The 27,831-nt window shown below is 47.9% G+C and overlaps 1 protein-coding gene across 50 annotated transcripts in view; it reads left to right on the forward strand.

Annotated features, from left to right (window-relative positions):
- LOC146820883 (uncharacterized) overlaps positions 1-27,831 on the forward strand; it is a 1,936,624-nt gene that overhangs the window by 1,721,276 nt on the left and 187,517 nt on the right. For all 50 annotated transcript variants that reach the window (XM_085611721.1, XM_085611696.1, XM_085611722.1 and 47 more), the window contains one exon: positions 4,461-4,505. In XM_085611721.1, the coding sequence (XP_085467847.1) occupies positions 4,461-4,505 (45 nt within the window). The remainder of the gene's footprint in view (positions 1-4,460; positions 4,506-27,831) is intronic.

Here is a 27,831-nt window from a genome sequence, read left to right on the forward strand (position 1 = left end):
CCATATCTGTGTGCCTTATTTAATGCAATTTTGAAGGGTATGAATCCCCCAGATACTTGGAAGGGTGTGGATATTGTACCCATACTTAAAAAGGGTTGCCCTCTTCTACCCACCAATTATAGACCCATCAGTCTAATTGATAACTCCCAAAAGCTGATGGGCAGGGTCTTATTGATCCGTATACAGGGGTGGATGGAGGAGCAGGTAATTTTGAGCCCCTACCAGGCAGGCTTCAGATCAAGTATGTCCACCGTGGACCAGATATTCCGATTACAGCTACTTTTCTGGAAAACGGTGAGGATGGAGGGTGGCAGCCTCTATCTCATATTTGTTGACCTGAAGTCCGCCTTCGATCTTGTCCCTAGAAAGAAGCTGTGGGAGGTGCTTGGTGAGCTTGAGATTTCATCATACCTTCTCAATGTGCTGGTGAGGCTACACACAGATAACTATGCACAAGTTAGATGCAGTAAATATGGGGAACTTTTCTCGCGCTTCTCTGTCAGAAAGGGGGTTAGACAGGGCTGCGTTTTAGCCCCTACATTATTTTGTCTTTACATCAATGGGCTTATTGCTTTTTTAAACAACATAAAAGATACTGATGCACCAAAACTGGCCACTGGGAAAATACCTGCGTTGATGTTTGCGGATGGCACTTTGCTGTTGTCCAAGTCACCCCTAGGCATTCAACGCATCCTGTAATTCTGTAATTGTGTTCTGTAATATGAGAGGTTTGCAGATAAATGTATCTAAGACCAAGTTTATGGTCTTCAAGCCTCCAAAGAGCACACTCCCAAACCCCTCTCTCAATGGCATCCACCTTGACAAAGTAAGGACATTTGATTATCTGGGCATAACATTGTCCGAGCAATTCGGGTGGGGCCCTCAGATGACCAAAGCACGGCTTAGGCTCACCAAGTCAGTAGGGGGAATAATGAAAATGCTCAGAACATCTGCTTTCAAGCCAGCAGCCCCTGTGGTGGAGAAATACAAGGCTCAAGCAAGAGGGGCCACATTATATGGGGCGGAGCTTTGGGGGCATAGTTCTACTATGGATTTTGTGAAGCTTGAAAATAACTTAATGAGACAGCTCTTACGTCTACCACGCAGCACCCCACTGGTTCCCCTCTGCATGGACTTGGGTATGAGGCCAATCGATCAAGAGATTGCCCTCAGGCCCTTGACATTTTGGCAGAGGTTATGGGTAACTCCCGAGGTGAATGCGTTTAAAGAAGAGCTGAAGGAGCTCCTCCCCAGACTCAATCCTAGTAAAACACCTTGGTTGGCCCATATTAGAAGCTTTTTGAATAGGCTTGGGAGACCAGAGCTTTGGTCATCACCTGAGCTATCTTGTCCCATGATTTCTAGGGTGGACCTTGTAAAACATTTTAGGCAATCCAACCTGCTATCTTTACAGGAGAACGCTAAAGAGGGCAGGTTGACAAGGGAGTTTTTGCAAGTAAAGGAGGTGTACATGAAGGAACCCTTTCTGGATGCAATCCAGCCACCTATGGCGAGGAAACCGTATGCGCAATTTAGATGGGGGAATTTACCTTTGGCAGAGTACACTAGTTCATGGGCTCTGGAGAATTCGAGTGTGTGCCCTAGTTGTAAACTAACGGCTGAAACTGATCTGCATGTGCTGTTTTTCTGCCCGGCATATGTGCTACCCCGCAAACTCTGGGTAACCCAATTATGTAAAAACTTAGGATTTATTCGTTGTGACGAGGCTTTTAGAGTTTTAAAATATGATACTGATCCTCCAATTGTATTCTTGGTATCTCGGTTCTTAAATGCCATGTGGCATATTAGGAGAGGACTTTTAAAGCATCTATAGGGGAGGATCAACTGGAGGCACCCCTTGTCTGTTCTTAAAGTGTATTTAATGATTGTCCGGCTCTTTTTTTTAAAAAACTGAACTTGGTAGTATGTGTTTTTAATTGTGCATACACTATGATAATGTAATTGTTGTATAAACTTGGGAATTTTTTTTGCACTTTTATGGCCTGAACGGCCGAAATAAAGTTTTTACATACATACAATTTTTTTTTCGAAGCGAGAATAAGGATGATGGTTGCAGATATTTTTTCAGAAAACCAGTCCAAGTATGTATATGGGCCTCTCAAATGCCAGGCCCAGAGAGAATGTGCCACTTGACTATTGTGTAGCAGTAGTGACCCGTCCCCTGGTTAAGTGGTGAGCCAGCGGGGCTTGCTAAGCCGGAGGAGGGAGGGGGAGTGGCTTTGGGGAACATAAAAAATATATATACAAAACTTACCTGAACGCCACAGCCGCTGCCCGCCACATTGAGCTCCTCTAGGTTTCTTCTTCCAGGCACAGGCTCCCAGACTGCACTGTGGCCAATCATGACACTGCATGAAAGCAGCGTCAGGAATGGCCTGAGCACAGGCAACTTGCTCTCCCAGGCAGACTTCTACAGGGTGCCAGACTCCACAGCACAGTTAGTTATTCCTCGAGAGCCCTTTTTCTCCATGTAGGTCTGTAATAAGGTGCAAGCACACAGGTAATGGTGTTTCCACATTTACATGGAGATATGTTCAATTGAAAATGGGGCAACTTACCATGTGTGGATAAGAGGACCCAGATTTCTGTAGAAGTCATGCAGCGCAGAGCGGCAAGTAAAGTTTCTGCACCGCCTTCTTCTAGAGAGCAGAACAGAGCCATATCTATAAAACAAATGTGGTGCTGTTCTTCTCTCTACATGTGCTGGTGCATTTTTGGCTGCGTTGCACCAATGCAAGCACCCTTGCACCATAGTGCAGCGGTGTCTTCCTGGTGGGAATCATAGGCTTTGTATTGTAAGAGGTGCATCCGAGAACAAAAACTATGCATTAAGAAGTTTTCCAATTTGTGTGAATGCTGTACAATGCAGCACAAGTGTAATGTTAAAAAAATGAAGAGAAATGAAAACACATTTTTTCTTGTTGTGCCTGCCATGAGAAGGTGCATGATTTTGGCACACATTTCTGTCTACAATTCTTTGTAGATAGGCATTGTGTCAAAACCCAAGGGTTGGTTGCATGAGATAACCATGTGCCACCCATGGAACACCCCCTTGATGCAAAATGACGCAAGGCAGCTTTGTGTTGCTTTGTGTTTTGCAATGGATTGTAAATCCCACCACACTTTATGTCAGGTTTGCGTTAAAAGAGTAACACAAATCAGACATAGAGGGGTATATTTACAAGCCCCTATCACCACCACAACGTCACTTTCAGTTATGTTGTGGTGGCGATCCCCTATCTCCCCATAACGTCTCTTTTTTGACATTGTGGTGTAGATACGGGCTTCACCTTATTTACAAGGCTGTGTTAAGCCACTTAACTTGGCTTCATGCTGCCTTGTAAATAAGGCCTCCTTTCATGCTATACTTAGGGTGGGGTGGGCAATGGGTGTTGCAGTGGGCGTTCCGTCTCAACACCCATAGATTTTGATGCTGCCCCATATTTACAGGAGTGGTGTAAATATGGGGCAGTGCCAAAATTAAGACCAGGGAAAACCTGGTCTTAACAGGGAACAAGAAGGAGAACTGCTTTATTTCTCCTCATATTTACTGTTTTTGTTCAGTACACATAAAAACAGCAAAACGCCATACATGATTGTTTATGTGCCTGAAGGTCTTCCTTCCTGCACATACACAATCATTTTAAAAATGACGAGTTGCAACTTCTATGTGTGCTGCACAAAGCAGCACGCATACGCGGGTGCAGCCCTCCGTTTCAGAAGTTGCGGAGCTCAGCGTTAATCCGGGAAGGCTAACTCCGCTCTCCCCAGGCGGGCACCTTGAGCCAAATTTCGGGGGGGGGGCTGAAAAAGATTTTGGGGGGGGGCTAAGTCTTCCAGCCATAGGCAGAGTGGCTGTAAGAAGGGGTGAAAACACAACAAAAGCCTCATTAACGAGTAAATGGTCTTTTAAAGACCTGTGAAGTACTCAGGTGTGGCTGCAATTAGACGGACACCAGCCCGCGAGGCTGTCTCAGCCGGGCTGACACACATGACGGGGGGTGCTGAAGCCCGGTGAGCCCAATGGGTGTTGCGCGCCTGGCTCTCCCTCACTTCTTTGTAAATATGCCCCAAAGTGGTGTAAATTCGCACATAGGTCAGTGGCCCTTTGTATAATAATTAAGTGGCCTTAAAACACTGAAAACAGTCACAAACACCCGTTGCACTAGCGTCACACTACTAATACGACTCTAGCTGCTTACTATAGTTTGGTCACTTTATGCCATGTAGCAGAACCGAAATTGTTATGCCTATTCCTTCACTCAACTGTTAAGAGTTAAAATGAAAGTGCTCAGATGTATTTGTGACTCACACCAGGGAATAGAGAAAAATTGCATGAGACGTCAAGGAGATTCTGAATGAAGCGCTCTACTACATTGTGTAAAACGTCTTTCTTAGAGGACTGCGAATAATTAGCATTTTATTTATGTTTTCCACAGCGGCATCTGTAAAGGACACGCTAGGACACGCCAATGTGACAGCAGGTAACTGATGTCTGTTCGTATTCTCTGTACAATAGCAAATATCCGAGGCGGCAGAGGGGCTCGTGCTGTGAATATTAACCGCGCCAAGGGGCTCGCGACGCACAGCAGCCTAGCCCGTCAATGTGCGCGCGAATATTTCAAAGGCATTCCGTTCCAGCTTCCGGTCCATGGCATCGCTGTGTTTCTTTCATTCCTTTCGAAAATGACCACGCGATGGCTGCACGATGAGCTGCTCATTAAAATGAAAGGAAAATAACACCATTTCACTCACTCACAGCACCAGCTGGAACGTTGATTGCAAGCGACAGATGGCTTCGGGGGAAAGAAATTAAAACAACTTAAAAGAAATAGCATTTTCCGAATGTGTTTTTTTCTCTAATCCATTTCCCTAATAGCTCCAGCCAGCCATGACACGCAGCTGTCGTGCCATCTATAGGTTTGTAAATATAGAGCATCGAGTGCATTCAAGCATATGTTTTGTCACCCGTTAGTTATGCAACTGTGAGGAGCAGAGGGCGCGCGCAGCGCGGGAGAATATACAAGGGCGCCCAATTTATGCTTACACAGGTCCTGCACCATAAGCGAGAACGATTTACTGCCAAATAATATATGTCTAATGTAACACTGTGGCTTGCTCTGGATGGTGACCAGCTGTTTATCATTCACTGCAGCGCTTCCTTAGCGAGATGGCCGTTTCTTGAATGTCAGATTGTATTACATATTTATCAAGGTTATCAGTTTAAGTACAGCCGTCCTGCCTGGTGATGCCATTCTAGTTCAGATCTCGGACTAAGGGAGAAAATGTACCATTGTAAAGTGACTCATGATGCAATATTAGACTAATGCATGGTGACTGGCAGGATTTCCAGTCAACAACTGCCAAGGTGTTTACTTTTAAGGCACAGTCTCTATGCAGCCAAATTCAGTGGATCGGCGGTCATCGTGGTATGGTGCTGCAGCCATAATAGAGCTTCTGAGCTGCCAGCACGCTTGGGTATATTTTATAGGCACCTAGATAATAGAGGGGGGAATCCATCGGCCAATGGGCCACCTCGTAGGCCACAGTCCACGCATTTGGAAGGCACCCCCTTAGAAATTAGAAATAGATTCCAAACTTTAACCCCTTCCCTGCGGGGGTAATTCCCGCAGTGCAGGGGTGAGGGGGGTCGGCGCTGCTGTGCTCGTGAAGAGCTCAGCTCGTCATGACTTACAGTGGAGCTGTGCTTATGAAGAGCTGAGCTCGTCACGACCCCGCCCACTGATTAATTAATCGCGCGTGGGCGGGACGCGGCCGTTTTGACGAGCTCAGTTCGTCATGACAGCTCCACTGTGACTCATGACGAGCTGAGCTCGTCATGAGCACTCAACCTGTTAAGTGGCTTAGACTCCCAAGATTGACTCACTGTAGTCCCTCCTCCTCTAACAAGCGTTATTGAGGAAATATCCATCTCACAGCCGGATGACACCCCAGTGATCCTCAACAACAATCTCGCCCCATGTAATCAAGCCAATGTGAATAGCCATCCTAACCAACAAACCGAGTTTAACGGGTTATCTAAAAGTACAGATTTCTCCCGGGAACCGATAATTGAATTTCAGGAAATTAAACTTCTATCCTGAAATGTGGTAGGCATAAAGTCTAAGATACCTGACCCTGATTGGTGTAAGCTAGTGGACGATTGCACTTATGCCTTTTACAGGAAACATGGGCGGTTGAATGTGCTCACAGGGTAGGTTTTACAACATACAGTATTGAAGCAAGGCAGTCCAATGTCGGTCGTCCAGCTGGTGGCCTTTTAATCTGGGTTAAAAATAGCCCGGCTTGTAAAATCAAGGCTCTCAATCTCGGCTCTGGGGAAATACTTGGGATAGAACTCTCCTCTCTTAAAGGGAACATTCAAGTCAGGTTATTTAACATCTACAATCGCTTTAAGACTCCTCATAAACCATCTGGTACACTAACAACACTAACTAATTACCTTGAGACTGCCAAAGGGAATCACCGACTCAAAGTTGCAGGCGATTTTAACACAACGTTCGAACCTGTAGACTATGTACAAGAACTAATATTAAATGGAGACAAAGCTAAAGGGATCGCCAAGCTCCAGATACCCCCAATTAAGAAACACACTAGGGTGGGGCAACAGGATTTATCTTTCACCATCACCCATGGGGTCCGTGCTTGTAATGGTAGGACTGACTCTGATAGAGAAGCATGCCATTCGTTTAAGAGGGGGAAATCAAAACCAGGATCGATTACATCCTGGTTGATTTTGAACTTTGGTCTAGTGTAAAAGATATGGCCGTATTAATACGGGAAGACAGTGACCATAATGCCCTGGCCCTTACACTCATGGGCTCAACTATACTGTATGGTAACTCCGGGACTAGGAGTGGTCCGGTCATCACTAGCAATAATAATAAAAGAGTCAAATGGCCAATGATACAGGCCGATCCAACTGCCCTTTCTAAAATATATTCTGCAGTGGAGAAGACCGTTGTTGATCTGGGTACCCATGCTATCAGCATAGATGACATCCTGGCCTTATTCTTTCAATTAACCGCCGTAATTGGGCCAGTCTTTTGCAAATTACAAAACAGCCAATACGCAAAACAGAACATAGCCCCGTGGTACAATACGGCATGTGGCAAAGCCAAAGCTGATTTAATCATGGCGGTAAAATCGAAACTCCCCCTAGATGTCAAGAATTGTAGGAAGCTATATAAATCGGCCCAAGCCAAGGCCAAAAAAGATTGGGAGGCAGAATACTGGGCCAAGCTCGTCGAGGCGGCAAAGCTTAAGAATAGCCAGCTGTTTTGACATCTTCTTGCCAAAGGTTCCCCAAACTCAAAAATAGAAACTGCTTTTCCTATTCAACCCCATGTGTGGGAGGAGTTCTTCAAAGCGTTATACGCAGGACAGGGTGCTACTCTTGATCCAGGCATGCAATTTAGACTACCAAATACAGTTTTAACTGAGGAGACAGTCATTACCGCAGAGGAAACCATCATAGCCATAAATGCTCTACAGAGAGGGAAAGCTCCGGGCCTAGACAAGCTCCCGGGAGACCTGTACAAGGCTGAACCATCAATGTGGGGCCCCTTATTACAAGCAGTTTATAATGCCATCTTTTCAGGTGGTGAAATCCCGGCAACATGGAGGGGTGCTGAGATCATTCCCATTTACAAAAAGGGAGATAAAGGGTTGCCCTGCAACTATAGGCCGATCAGCCTAATAGATGTCTCCCCAAAAAATGTCTGTAAAATAATCTTGACTAGGATCCAAAACTGGATCGAGGATAACAACTTCTTATCAGACCTCCAAGCGGGATTCAGGGGCGCACCAAGTACCACTGATCATGTCTTTAGATTTCTCCTACTAATCTGGAAGGAAGTGACCATAAGAGGCGGCCACTTGTACGTTGTTTTTGTGTATTTAAAAACTGCCTTTGATTCAATAGACCGCAACCAACTGTGGCTTGCTCTGAGCCAACTGCGTCTCCCAGCCTATTTACTTAATATTTTAATTCGTTTACACCACAATACTTATGCAAAGGTTAGGTGGAACACTGAAGGCAGTCTGACAAAAGATATATTCGTACAGAAAGGTGTGCGCCAAGGGTGTGTCCTGGCCCCAACACTATTCACACTCTATATTAATGGTCTAATTGAAGAACTGTACAACTGTGGTGGTGATCCCCCAAGACTAGCAGGCAGTTCTGTGCCCTGTCTACTCTTTGCTGATGACACCCTGTTAATCTCAAGGACACCTAAAGGGATCCAGAATCTTCAAATCAAATTTGACAAAGTATGTTGGAAGAAGGGGTTAGAAATAAACTGCTCCACAACAAAATACATGACTTTTAATCCCTACAAATCAAATAAGGGCAAACTTATGCTGGGCTCGCAACAACTGGAGCAGGTCAAATATTTTGACTATTTGGGTGTACGCATCAGTGATAGGTTGGCCTGGACGCCCCCAATAGAGAAGAGCGTCGTGACCCTTCAACATGCTGACTGTGCTATAGTCAGGAGGGCCAGGGCGTCTCCCTATCGCCCAGTGTCGCCTATTTTGGAACTACATAGGGCCAAAGGTCTAGGAGCAGCCCTTTACGGTGCTGTGCTCTAGGGGCTGGAAAACTTAAAAGATCTAACCCTAGCTAAAAACAAATTCATCAGGGCGATCCTGAACCTACCTGCGAGCACCCCCCTATTGCCGTTAAGTCTTGATCTTGACCTAAAATGCATAGACCATTTTGCTATCCTCAGGGCACTCCTGTTTTGGATTAGAATCTGGACCAGTAAAACACAGGTCCCGTTGAAGGAGGCCCTGAAAGAACTAATTTCTCTGCACAAAAAATCTGGCCGTATAAAATGGTTCAACAAAATCAAGGACTGGCTTCTGGCATTGGGGTTGGGGTGCGTTTGGGAGGACCCGGGCTCCATAACAAAATCAAAAAAAGGTTTTGGGAGTACATGGATCGCCAAAACATAGAAGGTATTGCACATGGCACTTTAACCACTAGTTTTTTAAATTTTAAAGGAGTCTTTGGTTTTGAAATATTTATGGACAATATTGAACCCCCACAGGCAAAAGCTTTGTACATCAAATTTAGACTTGGGACTTTACCTTTGAATCATAGAAGTAGCACGTGGGGAAATTCAATTGCAACACCTCAATGCCCTACATGTCACATCAGCTCTGAGACCATTGATCATTTTCTTTTTTATTGTCCCACCCAGGCTGATTTTATGAAATCCTGGATAGTCCCAGTATGCCGCCTACTGTCATTCAGATCTCCTAGCGAAGCACTACGCATTCTTAGATCTGACACTACACGATGGCTCGTATTTGCAATATCGAGATTTTTGCTGTATGCTTGGTGGAGAAGGTCCAAACTATATAAAAGTGCCTCTGTAAATATGATTGTTTAATACCTACTAATACCTACTATTATAAATTCTGGTGATGAAATCATGTATTTTATATATTCCCTCTAGTGCTGCTATAGTCCGCCTGCCATAAGACTTTTATGAAATATGTTTTTTTTTTAAATTCTTTTATATTTACGAATGTTCTCGAGGCCTGGTAACTTCGGGTGCAATGAGTTGTTCATTAAATCCCCAACTCCCCCCCCCCCACCCACCCTAGACCAGGGGACATGCAGGGAGTCCTTCTTCAGTCCCTAAAGGACGTTGCCTTTCGCTTTAGTCTCTAAGTGGTGGGTGTATGAGCCTCCAAGTGCATCATTATGATGATGTATACCATATCTTATAAAAAGCGGTTTTAAAATCAAACGACAAAACATATTAAAATGATGACAGTCAATTAACGGATGAACATTACAATTTTGAAAACGCAAACCACATGCGCAATTTTTCTCTGCATCTAAAAAAACTTCCAATTCTTCAGATCTTATATATTGAACATTTAAGGCTACCTGAAATTGTAATAGAACTAAACATAAGAGGGCATCAGGAAGTGCTGACAAGCATGGAAATGCCCTCCTGTTTTCCCAAGATTCTACCATATACTTTGCAGAGGGTCTATGCCCTACATACTCCATATCAGCCAGTCTGGACTCTCTTCTACAAGCCGTTTTCAATTCTGCTTTAGAAAGATGGGAGGCCTCCCTCATCTATAATTCCATCTTTTAAGGCTACTGCAATGGCTACTAGCTGTTGGAGCCGGCCTCGTGGCGTGGTCCTGTTCCCCCTCGCTAAGCCGCACGAGGTCCCATGCACCTCGGGGCTCCTCCATTTTGGATTGTACGTGACTCTACGTAACCACCTGCGTGACCCCGCTCCACCAGGCCTCGGTCCCAGCGAGGCCCGACATCGGGGCGCCAACCCCTGGCCAGGGGGATACCACGTGAACACCTCCCCACTCCCGGCGGAGGGCAGTATCGATGGGACCCCCAACCGTCCTTCCACACCTAGGTGCGATCGGCCCACAGCTCTCTTGGGCCTGGCGACTCTCCTGCTGGGCGTCTGGCCGCTCCCGACCCGGCCTCTCCGCCCCCCCCGGGCGCAAGGGTCCGGACATCAAAGGGCTCCAGACCTATATCTGGGGCGACCCGGCAACAAGACGACAGTTGTATCCCGGAGTCCAGAGCCCTGCTGATCGGATCGCGGCTGACCCTACGGAGAAAGACTCATCCTGAAACTACACTCTGAGCCCTGCTGACGACGTCGCGGCTCCATCGTGCTTAAAAGACCTTCACGAACCTTTGGGGCCCTGCTGACGCTGTCGCGGCCCGACCTTGTTGAACTTACCATCAGAGCCCAGCTGACCTCGTCGCGGCTCGACCGAAGCGGACCTACCACCGGAGCCCTGCTGACTGTGTCGCGGCTCGACCCAAGCGGAACTACCACCCGAGCCCTGCAGACACCGTCGCGGCTCCCCACGTCCAAGCTGCTTTGAGACCAGCACGCAAGGTCTGGCGCAGAGCCTTCCCGTACCAGGCTGGTACTAAGACTGTCCCGCTACCCTACCCCCACAAAGACATTGAGACTCTTCTGGATCACTCGATCCCCCTGTAAATATATTGAATGTGCTACCATTGATAAAGTACCAAGATAAGCAACTGACACAGAGTCCTGTGTAGTGGTGTTACTGGGCCTAGTACGATCACAGGAGAAGGACCTCTCCTAGGAGGCTTCTCGGCGGCGCTCGGCTATAACTTTGCGGTAGGAAGGGGCCCCGGAGTAGTCCCCCCGACTCCCCGGTAGTCCTCCCTCCAACATTTGGTGGCCAGCGACGGGATCCGAGCCAGACGCAATCGTACAGGCAAGTAACGCACCCACTACCTAACCAGGCGGAAAGAAGGGAACCATGAACGGCCAAGAAGCAACCGTGGCCGCAACCTTCCAGCCGGAAAGGCTGGAAGAATACACCCACAAAGAACTGAAACAATTCTGCAAGGACAAAGGGATCCCAACCACAGGATTGGGCACCAAGGAAGAAATGCAGAAAGCCCTGAAAGCCTGGGCAGAATCCGAGACCCCTCCACCCAGAGCCGAAGAGAGCTCGGCCCGGGACGGAAACCTGCCACCGACCATGACCCCGACAGATGGGGGGCGAAGCATCCCGGAAGCCGGCCTATCCCACGAAGAAATGCAAGAACGGGAGAGGGTCCGGACACACGAAATGGACCTCGCACGACTCCGGCTGGACGGTGAACTCCTGCTGGCGGAGAAGAAACTAGCCTTGGAGCAACTACGGCTGCAGGAGGAAATCGAAGAAAAGAAACGGCATCGAGAACTAGAAGAGAAACGGCTAACCCTCGAGCACGAGAGGGGCCTCAAGGAACTCGAACTGAAATCCAAAACGGGGGAGACCAGCACCCCCGGGGCACGGGACGCTCTGCCACTGACCGAACCAAAGGTTCATATCCCCAAGGATGTCGTCAAGGAATACTACAAAAACGACGACATCCAGCAGTGGTTCCGAGCCTACGAGGTAGCCATGACCTCCCATTGGGTACCCCGGAAGGATTGGGGTGCCGGCCTATGGGGGAGGTTCCTCAGCGAGGGCCGGGACACCCTGCTGCAACTCCCCGACGCGGTGATGACATCATACGACCACATGAAAGAAGCCCTACTCACACGCTACGGACTATCAGCCGAGATGTACCGGCAGCGCTTCCGGGACTGTAAGAAGCTCCCCGGTACCACATAGGTCGAATACGTGGACTTCTTCAGCCGGGACTTTGAAGGGTGGATAAAAGGGAGCAAGGTCACCTCGTACAACGAACTGTTCGACCTCATTGTCTGGGAGCACCTCGCCAACAACTGCTTTGTGGAACTAAGGCAACACCTCCTGGACAGTAAGCTGACCGAGCCCCGGAAGCTCGCCGCCGAAGCCGACCGATGGGTCAACACCCGGGTCCCCCGGAACCCCGTGGGGGACTACCAACGGAGTACCACGGGACCTCCTCGCCAGCGGGGCGGAGGAGGGGGGTCCCACCACAGTCGCGAATTCCCGGCCGGGCTGCCCAGAAGCCCGCCACGAGGCCAAGCCACCAACCACACGTCCCCGACCATGGTCCGAAGAGGGACCCCCATCGCCAGGCCTGGACCCTGACCAACAGTGACCTGCTTCGGCTGCCAACAGACGGGCCACTATGCGAGTGACCCGGCCTGCCCCGTGAACTGACGGAACTGGACCGCTGGGCCCCCTCCCCGACAAATAGCCGCCGCAGCCCTGGGGGAAGGGGAAGGAGAGGAAGAGGAGGAAAACCGCAAGGACGGGTCCCCCGAGTGGGAACCAGCTGCTATGTCCCTCGTATGCCTGGGCCCCCGAGAAATGGTGCCCCGAGCTGCCATCCCAAGCAACACCCAGAAGTACCAGCAGTGAGTCACCATCAATGGACAACGGGCCGAAGCCCTCCGGAACACTGGGGCCAGTGTGACCGCTGTCAGCTGCCACCTGGTGACCCCGGAACAAATCCTGCCGCATGTCCTATGCCCTGTCCGGACCGCGGACAACACCGAAAGCATGTGCCGGATGGCCAGGATCCCCTTCGAGTGGGGAGGAGTGTCAGGCACTCTAAAAGTAACTGTCCGCGACGACGCCCCGGTGGACTGCCTCCTGGGGAACGACCTAAAGAGCTCCCCCTGGGCCCAGGTGGAGCGCCGAGAGCATCTGGGGATGCTAGGGCTGCCCGAGTGGGCCTGCGCCACCACCCGGTCCATGACCGCCCAACCAGCCGCTGCCCCCGACGAGCCTACGGGTCAAGAACTGCCACCCTCATCCGGCACGGAGGAACCTGACGATGAGGCCGGACCCTCCTAACTTTCCCATGACGAGGCCGCCTCCCTCAGCGAGATCCCCGAGCTGGCCCAGTGGCGCCATGACGGGGGCCCCACCCGCGAACAATTCCAGCAAGAGCAGAAGGCCTGCCCGTCCCTCGAGGGGGCCCGACAGCAAGCGGCCGCCCAGGCCTCGGGGGACCCCACGGGAACCCACTGGGTCTATTGGGACAATGACTTACTGTATAGCGAGCAGAAAGTCGCCGAACTGGGAGCCGGCCGAGTGTTGGTGGTTCCCCTCCGATTCCGAGAGTTCCTCCTGAACCTGGCGCATGACGTGCCCCTCGCCGGACACCTCGGGCGAGACAAAACTTACAGCCGCCTAGTGACCCATTTCTATTGGCCCCGAATGCGGAGAGACGTGGACCACCACTGCCGGTCCTGCCCGACCTGCCAAGCTAGCGGAAAGACTGGGGGTCGAGTCAAGGCCCCCCTCCAACCGTTTCCAGCCGTCCACACCCCGTTCGAACGAGTAGGGATCGACATCGTGGGGCCCCTCGACCCCCGAACCGCCCTGGGACACCGCTTCATCCTGGTACTGGTCGACCACGCCACCCGATACCCCGAGGCCATCCCACTCTGCACTGTGACAGCTCCAGTGGTGGGCCGGGCCCTGATGGGCATCTTCTCCAGGGTGGGGTTCCCACGAGAAGTGGTGAGCGACAGGGGTACAAACTTTATTTCGAAGTACATGAGATCCCTCTGGCAACAATGTGGGGTCACCTACAAATTCACCACCCCTTACCACCCCCAGGGGAACGGACTGGTCGAGCGGTTCAACAGAACCTTGAAGGGGATGATCAAGGGCCTGGAGGAGCCCCTGAGGAGGAGATGGGACGTCCTGCTGCCCTGCCTCCTGTTCGCCTATCGAGAGGTACCACAGAAATCCCTGGGCTTCAGCCCCTTCGAACTATTGTATGGGCACCCCGTCCGAGGGCCCCTCAGCCTGGTCAAGGAGGGCTGGGAGGCGAACGTCCAAGATGCCCCCCCCCGACATCTACCGGTACCTCCTGACCCTGCGGAACCAGACCCGGAAGTTCCGGGCCCTGGCAGAAGCAAACCTCCAAGCCAGCCAGGAAGACATGAAACGCTGGTATGACGAAAACGCCTCGACCATCGAGTTCGAGCCGGGCCAGCAAGTCTGGGTCATGTCGCCCGTGGACCCTTGCGCCCTGCAGGACAAGTGGACCGGGCCGTTCAAGGTGGTCGAGAGAAAGAGCCCCGTCACCTACCTGGTCGACATGGAGTCCCCGAGGAACCCCCTCCTACACGCCAACCGGCTCAAGCCCCACTTTGCCCGAACTGAACTAAGCCTGCTGCTGGCTACCGACGATGGGGGCGAAAGCGACTCCGAGCCCCTACCAGACCTCCTGGGGTCCTCGGGCCAAGACGGCTCCTTGGAGGGCGTCCACCTCTCTGCCACCCTGACACCAGAACAGCGCCATGACTGCCGGAAGCTGCTGCAACCCTTCGCTGCCCTCTTCTCTCTCACGCCCGGGGTGACCCCCTGGTGCGTCCACGACGTGGACACTGGGGACAGCCCCCCTGTGCGACACCGCGCCTACAGAGTACCCGACCGAGTCCGAGCCTGCATACAGACCGAGGTCTCCAAGATGCTCGCCCTCGGAGTCATCGAGCCATCCGACAGCCCGTGGGCCAGCCCTGTGGTCTTGGTGCCGAAGGCCGCCGCCCCCGGCACCCCCCCGGAACTCAGATTTTGTGTAGACTACCGGGGCCTGAACGCAGTCACCAAGACCGATGCCCACCCCCTGCCACGGGCAGACGAGCTGATCGATCACTTAGGGGCCGCCCGCTACCTAAGCACCTTTGATCTCACCGCTGGGTACTGGCAGATCAAGCTCACCCCCGGTGCCCAGGAACGATCCGCTTTTTCCACCCCCGATGGGCACTACCACTTTCGGGTGATGCCCTTCGGTATGAAGAACGCCCCAGCGACCTTCAAGAGGCTGGTGAACAAGGTCCTGGCTGGGCTAGAGGCTTTCAGCGCGGCCTACCTCGACGACATTGCCGTCTTCAGCAACCACTGGGCCGCGCACCTAGGACACCTCGGAGAAGTCCTGGCCGCTCTCCAAAGGGCCGGGCTCACGATTAAGGCCAGCAAGTGCCAGATCGGTCAAGGATCTGTGACCTATCTGGGCCACCAGGTGGGGAGTGGCCAGGTGGCGCCCCTCCAGTTAAAGGTCGATGCCATCCAGGCGTGAGAGCCCCCCGCGACCCAAACCGCTGTCCGGGCCTTCTTAGGCCTCACCGGCTACTACCGGCGATTTATTAAGGATTATGGCAGTATTGTGGGGCCCCTCACAGAGCTCACTTCCAAGAAACAGCCCAAGGCGGTGCACTGGACGCCCCGCTGTCAGACCGCTTTTGAAGCCCTCAAGACAGCCATGTGTGCTGCCCCTGTGCTACAGGCCCCTGACTACAGTAAGGAATTTGTGGTTCAGACCGATGCCTCGGAGTACGGGGTCGGGGTGGTCCTCTCCCAGATGGACACCGAGGGCCACAACCGACCTGTGGCCTTCATCAGCCGCCGACTGCTGCCACAAGAACAGAGGTGGAGCACCATCGAGCGGGAAGCCTTCGCCGTGGTATGGGCTCTCAAAAAGCTCCGGCCCTACCTTTTCGGCACCCACTTCAGAGTCCAAACTGACCACCGGCCCTTGCGGTGGCTAATGCAAATGCGGGGCGAGAACCCCAAGTTGTTGCGATGGTCCATCTCGCTGCAAGGGATGGACTTCACCGTGGAGCACCGGCCCGGCAACGACCACGCCAATGCCGACGGCCTGTCCAGATTCTTCCGCCTCGGCGAGGAGAACCCCCAAGGAGATGGGTGACTCTCCCTGCCTTCAGCTGGGGGGGACGCGTGTTGGAGCCGGCCTCGTGGCGTGGTCCTGTTCCTCCTCGCTAAGCCGCACGAGGTCCCATGCACCTCGGGGCTCCTCCATTTTGGATTGTACGTGACTCTACGTAACCACCTGCGTGACCCCGCTCCACCCGGCCTCGGTCCCAGCGAGGCCCGATATCGGGGCGCCAACCCCTGGCCAGGGGGATACCACGTGAACACCTCCCCACTCCCGGCGGAGGGCAGTATCGATGGGACCCCCAACCGTCCTTCCACACCTAGGTGCGATCGGCCCACAGCTCTCTTGGGCCTGGCGCCTCTCCTGCTGGGCGTCTGGCCGCTCCCGACCCGGCCTCTCCGCCCCCCCGGGCGCAAGGGTCCGGACATCAAAGGGCTCCAGACCTATATCTGGGGCGACCCGGCAACAAGACGACAGTTGTATCCCGGAGTCCAGAGCCCTGCTGATCAGATCGCGGCTGACCCTACGGAGAAAGACTCATCCTGAAACTACACTCTGAGCCCTGCTGACGACGTCGCGGCTCCATCGTGCTTAAAAGACCTTCACGAACCTTTGGGGCCCTGCTGACGCTGTCGCGGCCCGACCTTGTTGAACTTACCATCAGAGTCCAGCTGACCTCGTCGCGGCTCGACCGAAGCGGACCTACCACCGGAGCCCTGCTGACTGTGTCGCGGCTCGACCCAAGCGGAACTACCACCCGAGCCCTGCAGACACCGTCGCGGCTCCCCACGTCCGAGCTGCTTTGAGACCAGCACGCAAGGTCTGGCGCAGAGCCTTCCCGTACCAGGCTGGTACTAAGACTGTCCCGCTACCCTACCCCCACAAAGACATTGAGACTCTTCTGGATCACTCGATCCCCCTGTAAATATATTGAATGTGCTACCATTGATAAAGTACCAAGATAAGCAACTGATACGGAGTCCTGTGTAGTGGTGTTACTGGGCCTAGTACGATCACAGGAGAAGGACCTCTCCTAGGAGGCTTCTCGGCGGCGCTCGGCTATAACTTTGCGGTAGGAAGGGGCCCCGGAGTAGTCCCCCCGACTCCCGGGTAGTCCTCCCTCCAACACTAGCCTTTTCCTAAACTTTGCCTCCCACCTAATTCACTCGTTCCTATTTCAGCAGCACATAAAGCTGATACCTTCGGTATCTCCAAGACCCAAAGTTTACTATTTATACGTTGATTCGTATGAATGACTTAAGCACAAAGAGTTGTAAAATGTAGACAATTAAAAAATATATATTTTTCAAATATAATTGACGTATTTAAGTATAATAATCTGGGATAAAAATACTTTCAGTTGCTGCTGGCAAACATGATTATAATGGCTTTGTGTTAAATATAGCTTTTACCTCAAGTGCTCTATGAAAAGAGCTGTGAATGCAAAACTGAGCAATCAATTGCGAAAGCCAAGGTAATTACTGTTTTAGCAATTTGCACCACTAGCCCAAAAATGGAATACTCAGACTCCAGGAATAAAGAATGTGTTAGGGAAATAGATAAGTACAGGAGCTCTGTCTACACTGGAAGTGGCGTTAATGCTTGAATGGTGCTCTTGCAGATACGGTGAAATGAAGGTTAGTTTCATAAAGCTACTGGAAACAACTATGCTACGTACACGAGTTCAGCCATTTGTGGGAATGCTCATCTAAAAGTTCGAAAAAGCAGCCAAGGATTTTTAAAGCCACACAGCCCAATTAATCACCTAAATATACAACAGCAACGTAAGTTTCTAGTAGACTATTGCCCACCTCTAAGGTGTTTGTGGGGATGCTGCATTGCCCTAGACACACATTTTTGATACTTAGTCAAAATGGTAGTGAATTATTTTTTCTTCTTTAAATGGTGTATTAGAAGTTTGGTTGATATTATGCAATTTACTTAGATGGAAACACAATTATTCCTAATACCCATCTTTATTTTACAGCACTGGAAGATGTTGTAGTGGATGTGCTGAGAATAACATTAGTCTACTCTGGCACTCCTTAATCTTATCCTTATATAGTGACCTGTCTTCTGAGGGAAGAGCCTTAAATACATTGGTGTTCTTCCAGACACAACCAAAACCCATGTGAGTGAAAAAGTAATGGACATACCATTTCACAATTCCAATACAGTCCAATTAAAGGCAGCACTCCAGGATTGGTGCTGAGAAAGAGCATGGTAGGGATTTTTGGTTCTGTCTTTGAATCTTTTGCATCTTTCCACAGTCAAAAACTCTCCTCTGTGAATGCCCTACAACAGTATTTCCCAAACGGTGGGTAGAACTAGAAAGTCACTTGTAGGTCGCCATCCAATATTTAATGGTCACCAAAGTGCGAGCAATAAATATTGATTCCTTTAAATTCTGCATTTATCATGACACATTTGCTGCTCTTCTGACATAGGTCAAATGTCAGGCTATGTCTTATGCTGCCTATTTTTTTAACATAGAGGCAAGTTTTTACAAATGTTTCGCACTTTGTAGTCAGAGAAAGAAAAGGTCAATTATGTGCTGTTTTTTGGAAACACACAGCAAAATATAAATACCTTTTGTTAGAAATTGGGTTTCTGGTTAGTAGAGTTATGTACCCTGTCCAAGCAGGTGCTACAATCCAAGTCAGGGTAAGTCAGATACACACCCTAAATTAACCTGTGCTCACCCTCTGGTAGCATAGCTCAGAGCAGTCAGGCTTAACTTCGGAGGCAATGTGTAAAGTATATGAACAACACTTCAAAGAGTAAAACAGTGAAAACACCACAGAAAAAGGTACCACACTGGGACAGAACATCAGAGCTTAATTTAATGAACAAAACAAGACCAAAATGACAAATATCCAATAAGTAGTACCGAAGTTATGAATGAAAAAAAATATATCTTCAAGTATAGTGCTTAAAAGCATAAAGCGCCAACCGGAGCTATCTGGTCGTGCTTGACCAGAACAAATTCAAAAGTTCAGGCTAACTGTGATGGAGCATGGGTTGGATACAGGGACCAACCTTTTTCCACTGCAAAGTACCTTAGATGTGTCTTTGAAGTAGGGGACTTCAAAGAGAGGCCTTTCAAGTGCACAGAGTGCCTGTCCTTCCTGCCCTGGCTCCAGTCTAACTTCAGGTGTTAAGCACCACTTGGTGTGGGAACAGGACACAGCTCTGTCAGGTGTAAGTGTCAGCTCGTCTCTCCTATCCTGCCCAGAATTGCTCATCATGATATGGCTGGCCCATTAGTCACACCTAAGCTCCCTTTGTGTGTGGCTATCTTGAGGGAATGCACAAAGCCCAGCTGTCACCTACCACAGACATGTATTCAGAGACAGGAAGAAGGCACCAAATGGCTAAAGTAAGAAAATGCCAACTTTCTAAAAGTTGCATTTCAAAAAATATAAATTAGAATCTAACTTCACCATGAGTTAGGATTTTAAATTGTGATTCCAGAGACAACAAACTTTGGGGTCCCACCCCTTCTCAATTTGAAGATGTACTTATACGATATACTAAGGTAATCCTAATGTTAACCTACGGGAGAGATAGGCCTTGCAGTAGTGAAAAACACATTTAGGAGCTTTTCATTGGCTTGACATGTAAAACTTGAAGGTACATGTCCAACTTTCTAAATACACGGCACCCTGCCCTTGAGCTGTCCAGGCCCTATCTTAGGGGTGACTTATATGTATTAAAAAGAAGGGGTTGGACCCAGCAAGAGTGCTAACTTACCAGGTTGACATGGCAGTTGCAAACTGCACATACAGGCTCTGCAGTGGCAGGCCTGAGACATGTTTAAAGGGATATTTAAGTGAGTGGCACAATCAGTGCTGCAAGCCCACTGGTAGCATTTAATTTACAGGCCCTGGGCACATGTAGTGCACTTTACTAGGGACTTATAAGCACATTTAATATACCAATTGGAGGTAGGCCAATGTTACCATGTTTTAAGTAGAGAGCACATGCACTTTAGCACTGGTTGGCAGTGATAAAGTGGTCAGACTTATAAAGCCATTAAAAATTCAATTAAAAAAACAGGAGGTCAAAAGGCAAAAAGTCTGGGGAAACTACACCAAGGATGCTAGATCTAACACCTGGAATGAACTGTATACGTTCAGTGGCTAGGAAAGCAAAAACAGAGCATATTTGTGTAATTCTGAAGTGTGACGGAAACAAATATTTTCTTAGGATCAGAACAAATCAAGACACTTTACTTGGTGATGTTCAAGTAAATATTCTCTGAACCGCTATTTACACACATTATAATTTATTTGCAATACAATTGTATGATTAAAACTGCATGTCTGTGCAAATTTAGTGACAATGTCAACAGAAACTGTGCTGTCTCTGAATGACAAGGCACAACCACACAATACTCAATTACATCAAAAAGTCACCTGCCTAATGTCCATTAAAGTTAGGTGGGTCACAAAAGTGTGACATAGTAAAAAGTGGGTCGTGGTTCTGAAAAGCTTGGGAAGCACTGCCCTACCATATTGGAAAGTATTGCTTCAATATTAAGAGCTCTACTGGAGCCTAAAAGAGACGTTGTGGAACCTCCTAGAGGTTAAGCACAAAGATTGCTGTCATTCTGGGCACTCACTAAGAAAACTAAGAATATTTTGAGACAGACCTTAAAATGAAACTGGAATTTTTTGACACAGACCTGATTATACCTATGCAACAGAAAACCACAATTGTATTGTCTACTGGGCAAATGTATTTTAATATGATTTATAAGAAATACCTCTCGGAGCCCACCTTTAATTAATGTGGCAACTCCCAAGGCATTTGTGCCTCACTTTTGTTGATAGATAACCATCAGTATGATGACTATTTGAGCATGAGTCTTATTTGGACAGTCACCTACAGAAGACAGAAAAACAGGCAATTGTAATCTGTTCTTTACTGATACATGTTGTAAACAAAATCCATCAACACACTTCTTCCAAAGCACCCACATCTCACTACCAATCCATTTATAACCCACTCCTAACACTAGTGCACACTCAGGCAAGTGTGTAAACATGCATCGACATTGTGCTAGCCAACATTGTTCCCATGCTAAGAACCTTAATGGCTTCCTTGAAGAGCTTTTCAAATGTTCATAAGAAACAGAAAGTTAACTGTACATCCATGGAAGAGACAGTTGAGTCTACAGAAATAAGGCCTTGGATTCTAAAGTACTCTTGCCTACCTTAATTGAATTTTGCTTGGCAGATTTTCCTCGCAATGATGAAGCAAGTGCATCTGCAAGCACGGATAGTCATTAAAATGATTTTGTACTTTACTGTATGCCATTAGAAGCCAAAAGCCAGCTTACTTTTCAGGTGTTCTGTTTTATGAGGTTCATGCAATCTAGAAACTGGAATTTGTTTTTATTGGTTTCTACAGTTCTTTTCTGGAAGTGCCCTTATTTTTCTGGGAGTGTTACAGAAATCCATGAACAAATTAATCCCAGTCGTCATCAGTTCCACCACAGTGGTTGGACTATAACTTTAGTGGAATGTTCCTGATAATGATGAGCTAGAGATTTGTACTTTGGACAATGAAATTGATGAGAAAGGCAAAGGTGAAATCTGATTCAAATGAGAACTAGAGGTTCTTTAATTTTACACTAGAGGTTCTAATGTTAGGAAACCTGCCAAAAGAGTTATGTCTCTCTGTATCTCCTACCACTATGATTTGTGTCTTATGCCCTATCAAATACAACTTGTGTTTCCTGTTCTAAACATGGATGTTCATAATGCTGTGAGTGATTCTTACTTGATTTTCTGTCCCACTCCTTAGTCATAGGAGAATCTCGATATTGCTTGTATTTATTTGTGATATGAAACAATAGGAAGCAACTACCTTGCTGCTAGACCTGACATCCTTGGAGTGATATTCGTCCAGTTATTTTGCCTTCACTACCCTGTATTTTCCAAACTTATTTTTGTTTGCATTAGGACTCTGTGCACTTGACGTCAGCTAACCAGTGCTTGTGCTCTAACCCTTAACCATGGTAAAATTGGTATACACACAATTGGCACATTTAATGTACTTATAAGTCCCTAGTAAATGGTCCTACATGTACCCAGGACGGTAAATTAAATGCTACCAGAATGCTGCAGCAGTCATTGTGCCACCCACTGCAGTAGCACTGTAAAACATGTTTCAGAACTGCCACTACAGCCTGTGGTGCAGTTACATACCGACATTTCAATCTGGCAAAACAAACTTTTTGCCAGGCCTAAATCTTACTTTTTAATACTTATAAATTACTCCTAAGGCAGGCTCTAAAGGCCCTCAGAGGAATGTTCATAATATATACAAAGTAGGGCATGTATACTTATGTTGTACATGTCCTAGCAGTGCAAAACTCCTTAGGGCATTTTCCACTCTCCTGTGATGCATTGTGTAATCCTTCCAGACATGGGGATAAAAGGGCCTTGGGAGTGGGGCACAGTGTGTTTTCCCTGAGCAGGGTGGCCTGGGGGTTGTACTCACCCCTTCTTGAGCTTCAAAGGGTAGCTTGAGGGCTATACGCACCCTCCTACTGGCATTCGACGGTGCCTGCCAGTGAGAAATGCAGCTCAACTCTATGCCTGGCTGTCTTTGTCCTCCTAGATAGATTGAAACCAAACCTAGGAAAGGGGGACAGTTGGACAAAGGAGTATCCCCCAACAACAAGCTGGCACTAGTATAGGAGTAGCTCCCAAAGAACCTCTCATTACAGCACACCTGGACCTGTGGCAGAGTAAGATTTACTCTATTTTTCAAAAATGGTTTGGGAGTTTACTTATGTTGTGTTTTCACTTTATTGCTGTTTGAGTGCTGCAGGAAAGCTTTTCACATTGCCTCTAAGTTATGCCTGACTGCTTCTGTAGCAAGCTCTCAGATGTTTAGCACAGGTTTGTTCAGTGACATGTGTGGTTCACCCTGACAAGGATTGTGTTTATTACTTGAGTGGGGCTCTCACTTCCCTCAACTAATAACTCAATTTCTTACACTGGGTTTGTGGCCATATGATGGTATTAGGTAGGAATAATGAAAATAAAAAGCCCTGAGAGAAAACTTTAATATAACTTCTTGCACAAGTCATACTGGAGCAGATCCTGATTTGTTGCACACAGTTGAATAAAAATGAAATGAGCAGATCTACTCTATGGCTTTCCCAGTATCACTAGTCACTCTTGTAAGCATGACACAAGTACCTACTGATTTACTCTGTAGTAGGCATTGGACAGGTGATGCAAAATTTACTTTGCAGGTAAGTTCTAGATTTTAATTGGTATTGTGCGGCGGATGATGATGCTGTGCAGTAGCTAGCGTTGGGAAACCTTTCTAAGGTAGCTATGGGCTTTACAAATTACAATATAATAATAATTCAAGGACAGGGTTGCCAGTTTTCAGTTAACAATATTATTTTGAATGATAAAACTCCCCTGAAGTGAATGTAATGAATTGTGCTGCACTGTATGTTTCTGTGGTCACTGGTATTAAAGTTTGAGTTTGAGTTTTAAAGAATTTGTAGAGCGCTCATACACCAGGCGGTTTCTTGGCGCTATGTGATTACTACTGCTCAAGGGGCATGACAGCTGAGGGATCAGGGTGGTTAGGATTGGAAGGCTTCAGTAAAGAGGAATGTTTTGAGGCCTTTGCGGAATAAGGGATATTGGGAGCAAGACCTCAGTTGGAGTGGGAGAGAGTTCCAAAAGGCGGGGGCCGTGGTAGAGAATTTGGAACCTCCCCACTTTTTCCGTTTGAAGCGAGGTACCACCAGCAGTTGCAGTCTCTATCTCTAAACACTTTTCTATGATGGGCCCTGCTTCTGTGCCCAACTAAGGCACATGTCAGCTACCCAATATGCCCTTGTTACTACTCTCAACATCCTTTGGTCCCCAGTAAAGAATTCCTCTCTCCATCCCTGGTATGTTGGGGATTTGGATAATTTTCTCTAATTTCAGTTTTCTGCTCTATACACCTTGATTTGTGCTGGTGAGCAGATCTAAGTCGAGGGCAGGCAGGACCACCTTCACATCATCCTTCTACTCCAGGAGTGGGGTGGAGCATCGCTTTCTGAAAACTCAGGGATCGGCATTCTGGGAAACCATAAGCACTGTACCTAAGGATGCCTCCAAGAAAGAATTCCTCCAGTAAATGCTAGACCCCATACTCCTATTCTTTGTCTATAATGGTCTGAAAAGCATGCTTCTAGGAGCTGCAGCCCAAATATTGAAGGATCAAGAGCAACTCATTAACATATTACAGCACTTATGTGAATATTCAAAAGGAGCCCATGGGCCTATTTTGCCAAAGATTGAGGAGTCCATAGTCAATTAACATGAACAATCGAAATGTTAGATGACAAAACTGCAGATAGTGCTGCTCAGACACAGGAAGAGGCAGCCATGTTTCTGTGCTCCTGCTCTGTGCTGACGTATACACTTACTTTTACATTTACCAAGTTAATTAATGTGCTGCTAATGCTCACAATGTCAAGACAAACAAGTGGAATGACTCCTCTGAATGCCGGTCCGCTCGTCCCAAATCCAGCTTTAATTCCAAATGCCCAAAGTCAAAATCACATAATTTAATTCAACATAGCTAGCTATGCTTGTTCTTTGCCTGAAAATAGGAAAACCTAGGAGGAGTGCACATGGGGCAACATCTGTGCAGAACTAAAAGATAAAGTGGCTTCTACAGTTGTCACACATGCCAGGCAGCAACACCCCTGCACAATTCAAATAAACACAGATGTACATGCTTGGCAGAAATCAGTATTTAGCAGTCCCCAAGCTGACTTTCAAATGATTCAGATACAGATAAATGACCCCAAAAATTTAGAATGCCCCAAAGGGGAACGAAAGAAAAGACTCATACAAGTGAACACACTTTGAATTGGTGGTCTTCCAGTGTTTACCAATGCATCTCCCACTCTGGTCGGTCTTCATTCACATTTATCTCATTTATTACGTCATTAATTTATTCATACAGCAGTATAGTTCACTTACACCACAGGTCAGAGAGCCAACAAAAGGCATATTCGTTTCTTAGGAGACGTCTGCAATGGGCCCACATCATATAGTAAAAACACATTTATGCGCCAGGCCTTTTGTGGTGTTTGAGACAAAGAACAGGGCAAGGTGACACTGTTTTACAATAATAGACCTTAGAGCGCCCCACAATATATACCTCAAGTCTTAAGTTGAAATGTTTTAATGGAACCTATTTGTGTCATTTGATTGTTGAAAAGAGCTGTATGGTACATTAAATGCCCACCATTACCTTTCAACTACTGCTACCAAACATTAATGTGGCGAACAAAATTTTGCCAGCAATGCACGTTTGTGAACTGAGATGGGACTGGTCTGCTGTGAAGAATAGTTTGAATGTCGGAAAACAAGTCGAGATTGGAGAAAAATAATAACATTGCATTCAAGGAAAGGGTAGAAAAAAGGAGGCAAAGGGCAGGAAAGAATAAAGAAATAATTCTCAATTAAAATAAACTGGGGAAGGAAAACAATTAAAGCCAAATGTGTTACAAGCACTGCAAAAACACCGTACCACGATTTCTTACAGCGAAACCTCTAAACATTGATTGTCACTCATTTAAAGAAGGTTTGTAAATACTGATTGTAAGACATTGGGTTACGTAGTTGTGCATGTCAGGCCTACACAAGTAATAGGTCCACAATGTTCTCCTTACTGGGAACCAAATACCCCATTGTAGCACTTGACTCTTTCTCTCTGGGGCAGCGAAGCAGAGCAGTCCAGTCCAAGACTCAGGGGAGGTGGCGTGGGCTAATAATCTCCATCCACTGGCTTGCAGCAAAAACCCTGAATAGATCATTATCAAGTCACTGCTTTTCCTTTGCAAAAGGAAAAGTGCATTCCTTACACACACTACTAAACACTATATATTAGTTTACAAATACTTCATGGAGATGAAAATACTCTTGATGACACCATCCAATCACATTTGGCCCCTAGGATGTTATGACCCCATAATGACAACACCCCCCCACTTATACCAGAAGCAGCATCACAATTTAAGGGGGTGTCATTTTAAATAAAATAAGCCTATTGGCTTTGTCAAGGGGTCACAACATCAATGCATAAGGCAAGCCCATTGGCTTTGTCAAGGGACACTGCCTTAAAGTATATGTCAAGCCTGTTGGCGTTGTCAATGGGTTACCACATTATAAGAACATTAACCAAATGTTAGGGTTCACCAGTAAACCAATGGATTCTATTATGTTTAACCACTTCAGTGCGGCGTGGATTACTGCGCCGTGCTGAAGGTTCCGTGCGCGGGCGGGGCCATGACGGAGCTGTTCCGTCATGCGCACAGCGCAACCGATGCGCATGACGGAACCGCTCCGTCACTCGCATCGAAGAGGTTAAATGCATTCAGTATCAATAAGCATTGCATTGTTCATCAACGAAATCATCAATAAATCATTTGTATTCAAAACAACATTAAGCATGTGTTAGAGACTTTCTTTTACCAGCTCAGGTCACAGAAAATGCAGCCATAGGGCCTACTGCAAATGGTCTCTACACTCCCAAGTTGGAGTCCAAAAACTCCAGCCCAGGGAGTGCTTAACAAAATGAGGACCCTCTCTTGGTGTCATGTTTTCTATCGCCCAGGAGACTTAGTGTGAGCTTAAAAAACACTTTGGAAGAAGGATATTGCTCTATGTACAGCCCCAACAACACTGGACAGCAAAGTAAGAGAAATATTCAAATAGGTACTCCATGGGGCTTTATCGGGTGCTCCAGCTAGGAGCTCATGAATATTATAATTGCGGTTCCTGCGCTAGTTTTGTTGCATGGCCTTGCTGTGGGTATTCTCCTTTAGTTTGCCCTTTTTTTAAGATAGGTGCCCTGTCTCACCCGGGGCACCCAGTGCCTCCAAAATTGTTGGAGCAATACAAGCACCCACTCCTACGCTGCCTTTCTGGCGCGGGAGCTGGCATCTGCATTTTCCTTCCGCTTAGATTGCAGGCACGGCATGGCTTACTCCTGAACTTCTGTTCTCTCAGATACAGGCGTGGTAAGCGGGGGAGATGCACATTGCTCCAGGGGAGTAGAATAATGGACGGAACAGTGCTCCAATGTTGGTCCTTCTTTGTCCCAGGGTTTAGTGTTCCTTGGACAACAATGCTTATGCTGGGACTAATGGATTGGGACGCCAGTCCGAAAGTGAGTCTGGGTAGGGGTCCCTATGCACCCCCGGCCAATGAAATAACGAATCCTGCATCAGCTGTATTTTAGAGTATTGTGCTGAGCCCCACGTGCTTCCATTGTTTTTAGGCATGTCTAAATGGGCACTCTTCAACTGTGCATAACTCAGGCCTCATTGGGCCACTTTTCTTGTCTTGGACTCATATTGCTCTTTGTGGAGAAACATAACACCCTTCTGCTTTTTCAGCAGGCTTCCTAGTCTCTAAATGGCACACTTATGTGAAGCTGACTTTACTGGCTCCCAGTGCCAGTATTCTTATCTCCTGGATCCTGACCATGAGCATCCCTGTCTAGCAGACATACCTCTTTTCACAATAAATACCCGCTTTCTGGCTCCTTCCCACATCAATCCTGCCAGTAGCTCATTTAGGTCTGTAAAAAAATCCTCTCCAAATTATGAAGGGTAGTGCCATAAAATGATATCGGAAGCTGGACAAGAG

Source organism: Triturus cristatus, chromosome 6, assembly GCF_964204655.1.
Source record: "Triturus cristatus chromosome 6, aTriCri1.1, whole genome shotgun sequence".
Lineage (NCBI taxonomy): Eukaryota > Metazoa > Chordata > Amphibia > Caudata > Salamandridae > Triturus > Triturus cristatus.